Source organism: Kryptolebias marmoratus, linkage group LG15 (assembly GCF_001649575.2).
Source record: "Kryptolebias marmoratus isolate JLee-2015 linkage group LG15, ASM164957v2, whole genome shotgun sequence".
NCBI lineage: Eukaryota > Metazoa > Chordata > Actinopteri > Cyprinodontiformes > Rivulidae > Kryptolebias > Kryptolebias marmoratus.
Genome location: NC_051444.1, coordinates 762,880 through 776,704, shown reverse-complemented (window position 1 = coordinate 776,704; position 13,825 = coordinate 762,880). Strand labels below are relative to the sequence as shown.

The 13,825-nt window shown below is 45.8% G+C and overlaps 1 protein-coding gene across 4 annotated transcripts in view; it reads left to right on the top strand.

Moving 5' to 3' along the window:
* The first annotated feature begins 182 nt into the window (after positions 1–182).
* The window catches only part of sema6dl (sema domain, transmembrane domain (TM), and cytoplasmic domain, (semaphorin) 6D, like), a 26,344-nt gene continuing 12,701 nt past the window's right edge, over positions 183–13,825 (top strand). For 3 of the 4 annotated variants that reach the window (XM_017441171.3, XM_017441170.3, XM_017441168.3), the window contains exons 1-11: positions 183–332; positions 7,441–7,612; positions 8,084–8,195; positions 9,824–9,884; positions 9,964–10,026; positions 10,116–10,217; positions 10,346–10,436; positions 10,659–10,778; positions 11,997–12,085; positions 12,854–13,071; positions 13,224–13,355. In XM_017441171.3, the coding sequence (XP_017296660.1) occupies positions 7,489–7,612; positions 8,084–8,195; positions 9,824–9,884; positions 9,964–10,026; positions 10,116–10,217; positions 10,346–10,436; positions 10,659–10,778; positions 11,997–12,085; positions 12,854–13,071; positions 13,224–13,355 (1,112 nt within the window). In that variant the 5' untranslated portion in view covers positions 183–332; positions 7,441–7,488. Of the gene's footprint in view, positions 333–427; positions 875–7,440; positions 7,613–8,083; positions 8,196–9,823; positions 9,885–9,963; positions 10,027–10,115; positions 10,218–10,345; positions 10,437–10,658; positions 10,779–11,996; positions 12,086–12,853; positions 13,072–13,223; positions 13,356–13,825 lie in introns of those variants that run through there. The other variant, XM_017441169.3, reaches the window with a different exon arrangement.

Genomic DNA, 13,825 nt, shown 5'->3' with positions numbered 1-13,825 from the left:
GGGCGCTTTCTTTCTCTCCGGCTTTAGGAAAGAAAGGAAGCGAGGAGCGCGAGGCAGAGCCCCGAACCAACCGAGGAGAGATGGATGATGTGATGGGGGGAGAGGGTGGGGGGAGGGGGAGGGACCGGGGCAGGCGCGCCTCTGATTGGCTGGCTGAGCTCCAGCACGGGATGGATTGACTTAGCACGGCTCGAATTACACCCTCCGCCGTGCGTTAGTTTGTTTTCCTCCAGCCAGGAGAAGTTGGGTCGCCGCGACGCGCACGAGGAGCTTATTTCTGTTGGATTACCGCCGCGCGCGAGGATATAAATTAATGAATTCATTCAGATGAGGTGAGTCCCTGCAGCCGCGTGGATCCGACAGAACCAGAGAAGTGTTTCTGAGCAGAACCCGGGTTCGGGTTCGGGTTCTGCTCTCCTCTCAGAAATCAGATTCTTTTCACTTTCAGTCCTTCATCTGAGGAGTGGAAAATCAATCCGTTCAGCTCGGAGGCAGAGAGGAAGAGGAGGTTTTTAGTGAATCTTTACTGAAAGTTGTCCGAAACGATCAGGGAGAGAAAAGAGCCGCTGAAGGTTTTACGCGCAGCTCCGCCTGTTGTTGGAACATCGTCCTCCCCGCTGCTCTCCAAACTTAGCCGTGGTGTGTGTGTGTGTGTGTGTAGGGGGGGGGGGCTGTGTGGTCGTGGCACAGCTTTGAGGAGAGCTCCTCTGAGCGCGCGGAGGGGCCCCGGAGCTGCAGGTCCGTCTTTGCGCATCTGGAGAAAAGAGAGAAGCTGAACAGATCAGGAATATTTTTGTTCCAAACTGATGGATTATCACCGGAATATGACTTTCAGGCGGACTGCCCCATTCAGGCGTCATTTTGGGTCCTTAAGGTAGGTTCTGGTGGTCCTGTTTCCCCCCAGTGATGCTAAAATGTCTCATATTTCTTATTTCGGACCCCCCCTCTGTCTCAGACCTTCATGTCTTCATTCTGTTTAGCTGCAGAAATCTGATGATAAAAAATACATTTAAATTAAATACAAACCTTTAAATCAGTGAGATTTTTAGGAAGATTTTGCTAAATTAACCCTTTAAATTCTCATTTTCTAACATTTTAAATAAACTCTAATCCTCTCTGTTAAGTGAAGAATATAAAGATTTTTTTATTTTTTACATTGACTCTTTAAAATAAACGTCCAGATGATAAATAAACAAGAAGAGGCTGATGTCTTCCTGTCTCCAGCCCAGCCCTGCTGAATGGAAGCAGTTAAACTGCTGTCCCTGCCGTCTTTGTTGTCTTTTGTACGAGTCCTGCATGTGGACCGGAGGGGTACCAAACGATTTTCCACGGACAGAACTCAAATGCCTTCATGCTCCGATCTGCACAAAGCCCGCTTTAGAGCCGGGGTTGAGCATGGAGCAGAGGAAGATGCAAACTTGGAGAATTTACACTCAAAGAACAAACAGGAAGAGAAAAACAACAGCCTGTTACCTGACAGAAGAAAAATCAGACACATGTGCTGTAATTGTCTTATTTTTATTGGTTTGTTGTCAGAAATCTGTTCCAGAACTAAATCCAGATGTGTTGAACTCTGAGGCAGGAACGCCACACTCGGACCCCCCAGTTCTCCTCTTTTGTTGGCAGCACAGCTGGCCGAGGGTCTCACTGCGCCTCAGTGGCCAAAGGGTCAGAACTCAGTGACCAGAACCGCCTCCATTAACCTCCTGTAACCCCGAAACGGTCCCCGTTAAACCGAGCGGTGGTCAGTTCGACCCGAACGGCTGATCACAGACTGTTCAGGCTTCAATAGATGCAGGGCTAAAAGTTAGTGTGAAACATTTGGGTCCAGCTGTTTGTTTAGTCCCCTTTAGGAGCCCCAAACAGCCAAACTGGTCGGGGGTGGGGCTCCATTGTGTTGAGTTGCCCAAAGCCCCTTTTGTTTCTTGGTCACACCTGCAACTGAACGCTTTGTGCTTTTTTTATAGCAGAACTGCTGCTGAGAACAGCTTTTCTCTTGTTTCACTCCTCTGTTTGCCGAGGTGTCGAGGAAACGTAGGGAAGCACAACTTCAGCTGGTGTTTGGCCGGGCAGCGGCTGATGAGCTCCAGAACGTCCCCAAACATTCACCGGGCTTCAATCATTGACATGTTCAAAATAAACTCGGACAAATTTGATCTCAAAATATGGTTTCAAACCCTTCTCAGTTTAGTTTCCATAATTTTAGAGCGATTCAGCTCTGCTCTGACAGAAAACATCGAGGCTGCCGCCCCGAATGACCCACTCTAAAATAAAAAACTGCCTTTTTGCAGCTACTCCAGTAGAATAAATCCTAAACGTGGGGCAGCTGCTGAGGTGGCCACGATGTGTGCAACAACAACAATGTGCACGACCAATAATACAGTTTTACAAGCTGTGCACATAAAAAATAAAACATGAATTTTAAATATTATCGGCACAAAACAGACACTCTGTCAGCTCACTGGTCATAAACACCCAGATTCAGCGGAACTGCAACAAAAATGAGTCTCATATCTTCACATTTGAGCTTTTTCAGTTAAAACTACAGAGTGTGGAGTTCTAACAACCACCATCAGGAGGGAGGGGAGGGAGAATAATCTGCATGTGAGTTCAGCTGCAGAAACAGAGCATCTCCTGCAGTTTAAAGCTTGGAACTCCACCATCTCCGGTTTGAATTGATAAAGTGCTCTGAGTGGGAAGAAAAACATCTTCAGCTACAGATAAAATCCAGTTTCTTAAACTTAAACCTTTAATGGTTTCTGTAAGACCGGGTTGTTGTTCCCTGTGGAGCAGCCACCCCCGGGTTTATAATTTAATCTGGAGGATTACACTTTAGAAATGAAAATAGGCAGATTTTACTTTTCCTCTTTGTGTCGCCTCAGCTCATCCTCTGCCTCCAAGTCCAGCTTCCTCCGGCCCCCGGCTGGTTAGCAGCACCGGGAACAGTCGTTGTTAACCTGCACCTCCAAAGTGACGGTCATAGATCCACGTGTTTATTTCCTGACACAACCCTCACTGTTTATCTGGGCCGGGGACCTTCCAATGGCTGGCTTATTAAGACCCATTTTTAATTATTAGTATTCAGATTTGGTTTGGTTTTTACTGCTGGACATTAAAGCTGTCTGCAGGGGTCAAAAACTGCTCCAATAAGAATTTATGGAAACTAAACCGCCTGAGAGAAAATCTGTGTGAGCTCTGAACCTTTTCGGAGACTCCCTGTTGGATACCATTCGTTAACTCGTCTCCAGCCTGGTGAGATTCTACCTTTAGGGTGGCACCACCTTCCCCTTCTGCCAAACATTTAGAGCAACAAGTCCAACCAGGCCCGCTACAAGTGATCCTGACACAAAAAGCTGCTTATAACTGCGAGGAAGCTCATTTCTGAGCCGGAGTGGTCATCGGGCTGACTCACTCTCCACGTGATTCATTTCATGGAGCCAAGCTAAGGGTCGTACATTCAGACAGACTGAAACTCCTGAGTTATCTGATTTGCTGCGCTGTGAGGTTTGCAGCTTAGCAGGGTGCAAGATGACGAGTCGAGCAGCCTCCAGCAGCAGCAGCCATTGTTCTGCTGGGATTACATCCACCCAATCACATTCACACACTATTTACCAAATCTCACGCACCGCTGTTGTTTGCTGTTCTTTTATTTCCTCCATCCAGCGAGGTTACGGTGTTCATGTGCCAATAAAAACACAGCTAAAAGTAGAATAAGTGTTAATCTGTCAGATCTGGGCTGCAGACCCCTCCCGCAGCGCGAGCAGGGAAAGTGTGTGGTTGTACGACACTGTAATAACAGAGGCGGAGTGAGGACTGAGCTGCGTGACAAGCCCAGCGTCTCTAAACTTGTTGAGGCCTATATGTGCACACACACACACACCCTCACACACACACACACTGGAGGGCAGAAACCAGAGACTGCAACATCGTCGACAGAAAACAAACTGGCCTCATTACAGATCCAGCAGTAATTTTAGATCAGTGTCTAACAGTTAAAGATCAGCACATGCAACAAAAGTCATACAAACATCAGAATCTGGTTAAATATGAACAGTTTGCTGCAGACAGGAGGACTCTTGTCTTATATTTATTACACATTATTCCAAAACACACCAACAAATGACTAAACACGGAGATAGAGAATAAAGACATGTCCGGATATGCCCCCTGAAAAACCAAAAACAAAAGGAAACAGAAATGTAGTTTCTGAAAACGACGTCACCTTCAGACTCAGTTGTTGCTCTCGTTTTCTCCATCCTCGTCTGTTTCTTGTGTTCACAGTTTGGTGTATTTTTGTGGCGGCGCCACATACAGGGCTGGTTGAGTTACTGCAGCGTTTGGATGAAAACGCTTCTGTGTTTACGAGGAAATAAACGGTTTTGGGCCGACGGCGTCTCGGTGTGGGGAACGATCAGGTTCCACAGATTTGTCTACATTACATCCAGCAGGAAAGAATTAGAGTTTTGGACGTGCGTGGATTTATCTTCAGCTGGGATGGATGAAACCAGGACTGACAGTAAATTATCAAGCCATCAGATTATTTGTCCCCATTGGCCACTTTTATTGGAATAAACCATTTTGTTGGTCGAGGTTGTCGGGTCAGTCAGGATAAACAACACAGCAGTAAACAAGTTCAGCCATGCTTTTTAAATTTAATTTAAATTATTTAGGTAGTAACTCTAACATGTTGTTGAAAGTTGGTATTTGCCTAACTAGTTTTTTTGTGTTTAGGCTTTTTGCCACCAGTGTTCAGTTGATATTCTACCAGTTTGTTTGTCTTTAACATGAAAGCTTCTGCAGAAACGGGTGAGGCGGCGACTTAAACGCAGTTTCTTCTGAAGTGTTCACCCGATGAGAATGAAAACAGAAAGAGCGTAAATTGTGACAAGTAAGGAAATGATTTACCTGAGAACGCAGCCAAGTTTGGGCGATGAGTACAGCCTGCGGCTTTCATGATTGCACCATAAAAAACTGCCGAGCTCGGTTTATTTACTTTTCATTTCTCCTCGGTCTTTCTTTCTTTATCGTTGTGGAGCATTTGGTTTCTATTCTTGTCTTTCCTTCCAAACTCAGCACTTTATTACATGTGTTTTAAAATAGAACATTTCTTAATGCAGGTAAAACAAACAGCTGTAAAGCTTTTTTAGGAAAGGCATCTGGAGTCGTTTACCCTTGAAGGAATGCATATCACCCGCTAAGATCAGGCAGCGTTACAGTTTGCTCAAACCTGCTCCGGCTCACGGGTCACCAGGAGATCTGTTAGAGCTCCGACTCTCAGCTACTACCCGTCACACTTCAACCGACTCAGTTTAACCGACCACTCTAATGTTTGCTGTGCCGGCCATCTTGAACTGGTTGGACTCTTGTTTCTAACTCTTTCTGAGAGATTCATTGAAATCCAGCCTCTGGTTCATGAAATATTTTGCTAACAGACAAACAACAGTTACTGCAAAGCTGTCACTCAGTGGGTTTTTAGACTATTTAAGGTGAATTAATTACACCAAAGTTATAGACCAGTTAGCTGTGGCGGCCATCTTGAACTGGTTCATCCAGTAGTTGATGAACGACAGAAGCAGGAGTAAAAACATTATCGCCCACAGTTGGCCTGTTGGGCTGCGTATAATTAGAGATTAAACTGATTTAACTCTTCGATGCAGGGATGTTGCTGCTTTAATAACCCGCAGAGATGTGAACAGCTGTGATTACCCACAGTCCAGATTACAGATCCTTTCTTTCATCATTAACTGCTCAGATCAGCACAGAACAGCTGATCCTGGAAAAAAAGGAAGCATTCATTTAATCCAAACAGAAAATCATGCTGCTGGGTAAACAACCATACGTTATACTCAACTCCCTGTTACACATGTGCCTGTGTGTGTCTGTTAGCAAAATATCTCATGAACCAGTGGGTGGATTTGAATGGAACTCAGGAGGTAATCACTGAATGAACGTCTGCAGTGGATTTAGTTTTGCAGTCAGCGTGAATAAAGCTGATCAGCACAGCTGACTTTAGAACAGAAAGGCTGGCTGTAACTCAGTGGTAGTAGCTGAGAGTCATCCCCAACAGCCCCCCTGACTGCTAACAGACTGTGGGACTCATTATTATCAAGCATAACATTATTTTCAAGATTTGACCTAAATGGCTGTAAGTCCTGAGGAGATGGTCTCTGTTGGGAAATGTGTCAGGGAGCGTCAGGGGTTAAAGGTCACAGTGAGGTCATGGTTCATATCTGAACTTCCCTGCTCTCAGATCAGATACGGAGAGTCGTCCCCAACACACCCTCTGAGCTCCGACAGATCAGGGTTCGAGCCTTCAGCATGGCTGCTGGCGGGCAATATGCATTCCTCTGACAGCAGCCTGAGGAGCAGCGTCATCCTGTCAGCAGATGAAACGATGTGGTCGACCTATAGATGGTCTTCTCTGGCTGCTGGTCGGCCATGTTTCCTGTTCGGATCAATCCGAGCACTAATGGCTCACAGACAGCCATGGAGCAGGTGTGCTCCGGGGCTAATTGAAAAATGAGTCAATACTGTGTGTGTGTGCGTTTCCATACACACACTCTGGTCTTTGCATTATATCATTTGAAAGAGTGATTATGTATGTGCAGCCGTGTGTGCATGTGTGTGTGTGTGTCCCAGTGAGCCCCCAGCTAATCCATCCCTCTGCCTGTGTGACGTCTCCCAGTAAATTGTTTATATCCGTTCAGGCTTTACCTGCATGAATAATTTGTTCGGTTTATAAATATTTGAATGTACAGCCATCGTTAATATGCACAGACACGCTCTGTCCTAAAGTACTCCTTCACAAACGAACACACACCCCAACCGAACTGAGCCCCCACCACCGCCATAATAACTGTCCGCAGGTCAGCTGTTGCTGCAGTTCAAACCATAATCGACCAGAATCACCACTAAGTCCAAACAACCGTTCAGGAGAATCTGTGCTGCAGCCGGAGAGATGATGACGTGTTCCAACACTGACCGGGAAACACGAGCTAAAAGCTAAATGTTGCAAAGCTAACAGAAGCAAAAGATTCATTAAAAGATGTGTTGTGAAAGACTAGAGGCTGATACCAACTTCTAGCTCAGTATCTGTCAGACTGGTTGGGCTTCAGCTGCGGCTCGGCCAACGGAGGGGATAAATGTCTGCTAAGGTCAGAGCGCCGGCCCGGGGAAACCAATCAGAGCACAGATGTCCTGAGACAGCAGGCCTGCCATGTTCCTAACAGGGTGGACTTCCGCTGCCTCCAACACGCAGCGAGACGTCCCACCGGCCTCTTGGCTGACCTTCCCTCCGACAGCAGCTGCAGGGAGAGGTTGAGGAGAATAAATCTCGCTGCATTATCACATCCCATCACTGGCATCAGAGTTAACCGATGTAACAGGAATTTTATTTCCTGCCATGCAAAACAAACGCAGGTGTGTGTTCTTTGTCTGCAGGTAACATTTCCACCGGTGTGAAACAGGAAGTGCCGTCTGTGAGCAGCCATGGGCCAAGGAGCTGCCCTGCTGCTCAGTGAGCTTCTGCTGCTGATGCTGACAGCTTCATGCACTCTCCTCGCAGTCAGCTTCCCGGAGGACACCGTGCCCCTCAACGTCGTTGGCGCACACAGTGAGTACAGGATTTGAGTTTACATACAGCACAGTGTTGCTTCCAGAATTAAGACAAAATGCCTGCAGTCAGTTTTGTAGCGTCAGCAGTTCAGACAGCAGCGTGCCGTTTTCAGGCTGCTGTTTGGTCAAAGAGGATTTCATTTCCATTTCTGTTGTCCTGGAACAACAGAGAGGTGCTGACATCAGCAGCCGTTATCCAACACATGAAGGCACCCAGCGGCACACGGCTCTGGCTGTTGGGAACATGAGCAGCACCAGGAGTGGAGCTTAAATCTGCTTTCTGATGCATCGCGTCAAAAAAAAGGGAATAAGAAAACGATGTTCACAAAAGCTACACTATATGCAAGTCGTGAACAAAACAGAAAGAGATCCTAAAGATTCCCACCTGTTTGAGTCAGACCAGAACCAGAACCCTGACAGAGTGCATGAAGGTCCGAGCTCAGCGTATTTCTGTTTAATGTGTCTGCAGTTACTGGAAGGTACCCCGTGTTCAGAGGAAAGCTCTCTGGCAACGAGTCGCAGCATCGCCTCGACTTTCAGCTGATGACCAAGATCCAGGACACGCTGTTCATCGCTGGCAGGTAAACTCAGCACGCACACATTTGTTCTTCCTGTCGTCGTTCCCTTTCACACATCCCCCACACCAATATACTCCGTCACTCCTTGGCAGGTAAACAGGCATACGGGTGAAAAAGCTCTTAGTGTTATTGGATCTGTGGCTTCCAGCCCTGCAGCTGAAGAATACGGCTCATATCGATCGTGGAAACGCGTCTATCATGTCGACCTGACGTGCTTTCAGGGATTTCTTGGCATCTTTACATGTTTTATTCTGTATTTATGGGCGGTGAAATTAATGCGACTGCTAGCACTAAAATTGTAGCAGGAAATTACTTTGACATCAACAGTGTCCTCTGACAGGCTGCAATCACCGCAGCATGTTTCTCTGCTGTTACCAGTTTGGGTTCTTAGTGAAAGGAAACAGACACGGTGGGGTTGGGACTCCAACCAGGGTCATGAAACATCAACTGTGGGGTCTTCAGCAGATCTACAGGAACCAAAATAATAAAAAAAAAAGATTGCAAACTGCAGCTCAGAGTCAGAAACGCGTCAAACAGGACGGATCTGTGCGAGCGTCTACACCCGGGGTGTCCAATCCTGGTCCTCAGGGCCTCCATCCTGCAGGTTTTACCTGTTTCCTGCTCCAACACACCTGATTCATGGTTAAATCACCTCTTCATGTTCTGCAGAAGCCTGTTAATCACCCACTGATTCAGATTAGGTGTGTTGGAGCAGAGGAACAAGGAAAACCTGCAGGATGGTGGCCCTGAGGACCAGGATTGACCCCTGGTCTGAAAACTCAGCTGGAAGGAACTTTATTCATGTCCTGAGCTTCACACTTACTTACAAATGATCTTTTATTTGTCCATCAGAGTGAACAAACTGTAGTGATTGTTACATTTTGTCCCTCAGCTGGCTCAAACAGGAGGACTGGTCTTCGGTCTCATGAAACTGATGGATAACTGACAGAAAAGTAACGAGAAAAACAAACGAGAAAAGTGGTCAAAATGGTGCGTTCACCATCCAGACCTGCATCACCTGTAGCTTCTTTAAGGAATGCATATCGCCCGCCGCCTTGCATGCTTTCAAACAGAGATGATGTGTGATCAGTGAGCTCTCAGGGGATGACTCTCAGCTACTACCACTCCAAATCTTAGCTCAGTGTCTGTAGGAGTGACCGACTTGTTTTAATCAGAGTAAAACTAAAATCCAAAGAACTACAGCAAAAAGTTATTAAAGATTATAAAATAAATAAAAACTCAGAAGAAAGGAATGAAAGGAATGGACTCTTAGTATTATAGAAAAAATATCTGGGCTCTGTTGCCAATAAGTGAATCATAAATTGTTCTTTCAGTTTGTGGGAGGGGTCTCTGAGGAAACAATGTGGGGAATTCATTCATTCATTCAAACCCATGAGCAATAAAAACTACTGAAAGTAAAATATAATTTACAGAGAAGATTATCTGTAAATGAAGCCATCTAACAATAAGTACAGCTCTGATAACGGTAAGAAAAAGGAAAATCATGCAAATGTGCTGCTTTTTCCCCGTCCACAGCCTTTAAGAGAAACTGACTCAAGCAGAGAGAGGCTGAAGTTTCAGGAGTGTGTCCTTGTTGTGTCTCACACTGTTGTGTTGTTGTGTGTCCTCAGAGATCAGGTGTACCTCGTCAGTCTGAGAGAATCCTACAGGAATGAGATCATTCCTTACCGGGTAAGATTCCCACAACATCACAAACTGGGCCGGCTGTGACCCAGGAGCACACGTCTAACGCACCTTGTGGGTTTTACAGAAGCTAACATGGCGGTCGGGCCAGGTTGACAGGGAGATGTGTGCTGTGAAGGGAAAACACAGAGTAAGGATTAAAAATATTCATTTCACCTTTCCAACCAAAGGCTGCCTGCCTCCAATAAAACAACCTCACCGCCGTGTGTTTGCTTCCAGGACGAGTGTCACAATTTCATTAAAGTTCTGGTTCCCAGAAACGACGACCTGGTGTTCATCTGCGGTACCAACGGCTTCAACCCCATGTGCCGATACTACCGGGTCAGTACTCGGGGTTTACTCTGCGGACCTACAGCTCAATGAAAGAAGCGTTCTGGAGACATGAGTAAACCTGGCGGGTTTCTGTCCAACCTCCTCTAATGTGTGGGTGATTTCTGTGTTTCCATCAGTTGGATAACCTTGAGTTTGATGGAGAAGAGATCAACGGTCTGGCACGCTGCCCGTTTGACTCCAAGCAAACCAACGTGGCCCTTTTCGCTGGTATGGGTCAAACGCACACCCGCCCACACTCAGAGCTGGAAAAAACTAATGTGTTTCTACTTCTGCTCTCATTATAATCTCTGTGTCTTTGCCTCCGTGAAACTGTGCCTGCAGCGATAACAGCTCAGCCAATTAAGCTTTGTAATAGAAAAGGAGAAAACACTGAAAAGCAGCGCTCTCTGTTTGGATGGTGATGGTTGTTCTTCTCATTTTGGTTTTTAGAAGGAAAGCTGTATTCTGCAACTGTTGCTGACTTCCAGGCCAGTGATTCTGTCATCTATCGCAGCATGGGTGACGGCTCGGCCCTGAGGACCATCAAATACGACTCCAAGTGGCTGAAAGGTGACAAAACACTTCCTGTTTCATTACATCCTGCAGCTTCGTGTCTTTGTACAGTACAGCATCGGTAGTTTGTACCATCCATCTGTCCATCCATCCATCCATCATTCATCCATCCATTTATCCATTTATCCATTCATCTGTCCATCCATCCACCCATCATTTATCCATCCATCCATCCGTCCATTTATCCATCCATCTGTCCATCCATCCATCCATCCATTATTCATCCATCCATTTATCCATCATCCATCCATCCATTTATCCATCCATCTGTCCATCCATCCATCCATCCATTTATCCATCCATCTGTCCATCCATCCATCCATCCATTATTCATCCATCCATTTATCCATCATCCATCCATCCATCCAACCATCCATCATCCATCCATCTGTCCATCCATCATTCATCCTTCCATCCATTTATCCATCCTTCCATCCATCCATCTTCTTCCTCTTATCAGTAGTTGAAATGTGACAGTAACAGGTCCAGGAGGTAACTATAAGTCAGGTTTTATTAAGTTTTAAAGTAAGACCTGTTTGTGGTGGGTCAGTAAATGTCAGTAACTGACAGAATCATTCCTAACTTTGTTGTATTTTATTAAATCAAGCTCATTAAATCTATCATCAGTTTTTGCTGCTCATGTTTGTCTAATATTTCAGATCGTCTCACCATGATGGGAATCTTTATGAATTTACATTTTGCCTTTAGTCTGACTGGATATGGAGTCTGTAAAGCTAAAGTTGTTATGATCCTGTAAGAAATGTCAGTATTTAACTCTTTAACTCTTCAGTCTTCATTTAGCTTTGAATTAAAGTGTTATTATAATGTAATAATCACACATCGACAGCTGATCCCACCTAAATCCTTAAAGTTAGAAATGAAGCAGTGAAGCAAGTAAAGGCAGCTGTTTTCACCCTAAATATTAGTTTCTTTATTTTCTTACGTCTCCTGGACATACATGGCTGTACCTGCCTGGAAATGAAATGCCCGTGGTGTTTTCCCTGCATGTACGTGACTGTCAGGGCTGGTTTCAGAGTGATGGAGAGATCTCCTGCCTTGCCAAAACTCCTCGGGAACACGGCCTGTTCTCTCCCAGGCAATCTAGGTCACCCTGTCATAAACTGCCTTGTACAAATCTCTGAAATATTCAACATGCACAGTGGTGGTGACGATGCAGAAATCCACTTTAACTCTCTGCCTGTGTCTCCTCCTCAGAACCTCATTTCCTGCATGCAGCAGAGTACGGGAATTATTTGTACTTCTTCTACCGAGAGATTGCAGTGGAACACAGCAATCTGGGGAAGGTAAGATGGTCCACCTGCTGTTTAGAACCCATTACATATTCCTCACAAAAAAGAGGAGTATGCAGACCTTTTATACAAATAAATAAATAAATAAAAATTGCACCTCCCTGGGTGAATGTGTTTCTGCCACAAATGGGCCCGGTGGTAATGGGGTCCATTCAGGCGATGGCTCTGAATCACATCAGAATGCTACAGAAATTTCAAACCCAGTGTTTGCTGGGAATGCTCCACTAATGTAAAACCATTACAGAGTGAAAGGATTTGCCTCCTACAGACCGCACTCTTTGTGTCTCACTCCAACACACTCACTCACGCAGAGGGAGTGAGGACGCTCCACGTTTGACCAATGCTTCATCCTGGGCCGAGCGGGCTGAGTGGGCCGAGCCAACAGGAAGCCAGCAGCCTCCATCAGCCACCATCTACTAAATATTTCAACCCTACTAATGCTGGGGTGACACCTGGCCTCTGATGGAGGTTTGCACTGATCAATTATTAAAGGCGTCTTAGCCAACTGCTTCATGGAGCTCATTTATGCTCTGTGCCTTGGTAATTTGTGCAATCAAACACACTTTCATACGGTGCTGCTTTAAGTAACTCGGGGCTTTTTTATGTTTGTTTAGTCAGGGTGAACAATTTCAATCTGAGAGCGTGCGCATGTGAAGTCATTTGTGCCGAGTTGCTACAGGATGGAGTTATTTATTATTCAGCACGTTGAAGCTTTTTTAGTGACGCTCACTGGGAAGCCTTCCTCTCTCCAACCCCTCGCAGGTGGTGTATTCTCGAGTGGCTCGGATCTGTAAAAATGACGTGGGCGGGTCGCAGCGGGTGCTGGAGAAACACTGGACATCCTTCGTGAAGGCGAGGCTGAACTGCTCCGTGCCGGGGGAGTCCTTCTTCTACTTCGACGTGCTTCAGTCCATCACTGACATCATCAACATCAACGGGGTTCCCTCGGTGGTGGGGGTGTTCACCACGCAGATGAACAGGTGAGGCTGAGCGTGCCGATGTCCTAACATCACATTCAGAAGGACTCTGAACCTGATTAAACAACAGATCATTCCACCCTGGAAACAGAAGGGTTCAAATCACCCAATCTGAGCTTCATCTTCCTCTTCCTCTGATGTTTCCCTCCTCACAGTATCCCAGGCTCGGCCGTGTGTGCCTTCTCCATGGCTGACATCGAGAAAGTTTTCTCAGGCCGGTTCAAGGAGCAGAAGACCCCCGACTCCGTGTGGACTCCGTTTCCAGAGGAGAAGCTGCCCAAACCTCGGTTAGAATCGGTTCTTTGTTTGTTTGTTTAGTAGCAGTCAGCAGTAAGTTTTCCTTGTATGATCACAAAAGTGACTGCATTGCAAAGATCCAGTGGAAGTTTTTAAGCATCTGCAGCTAATTCAGCTTTTCCCAGGTGCTTCTGATGCATCACAGCTCTCCGTCCTGAAAACTCGGGTTTATTTTAACCCTAACTACCCTTTAATGACAATAAATTCTGGCCTTTATTTGTCGATTTCTTTTCATTTTGCCCAGCCTTAATTAAAAGGAGAGAAAAGTAAAACAGCAGCTGTTAACCACCTGTCATGGCTCTTGTTTCCTAATATGCTGGTGTAGATTCTCAGTCATCCAGGCCATGGTAAATTCAAAAAAAAGTTAAAAAACAAAAACAACTGGACTTCTATTCTGTAGCTGAAGACGTTTCGCTTCTCATCCGAGGAGCTTTCTCAATTCAGAAATAGAGAGTGTGGA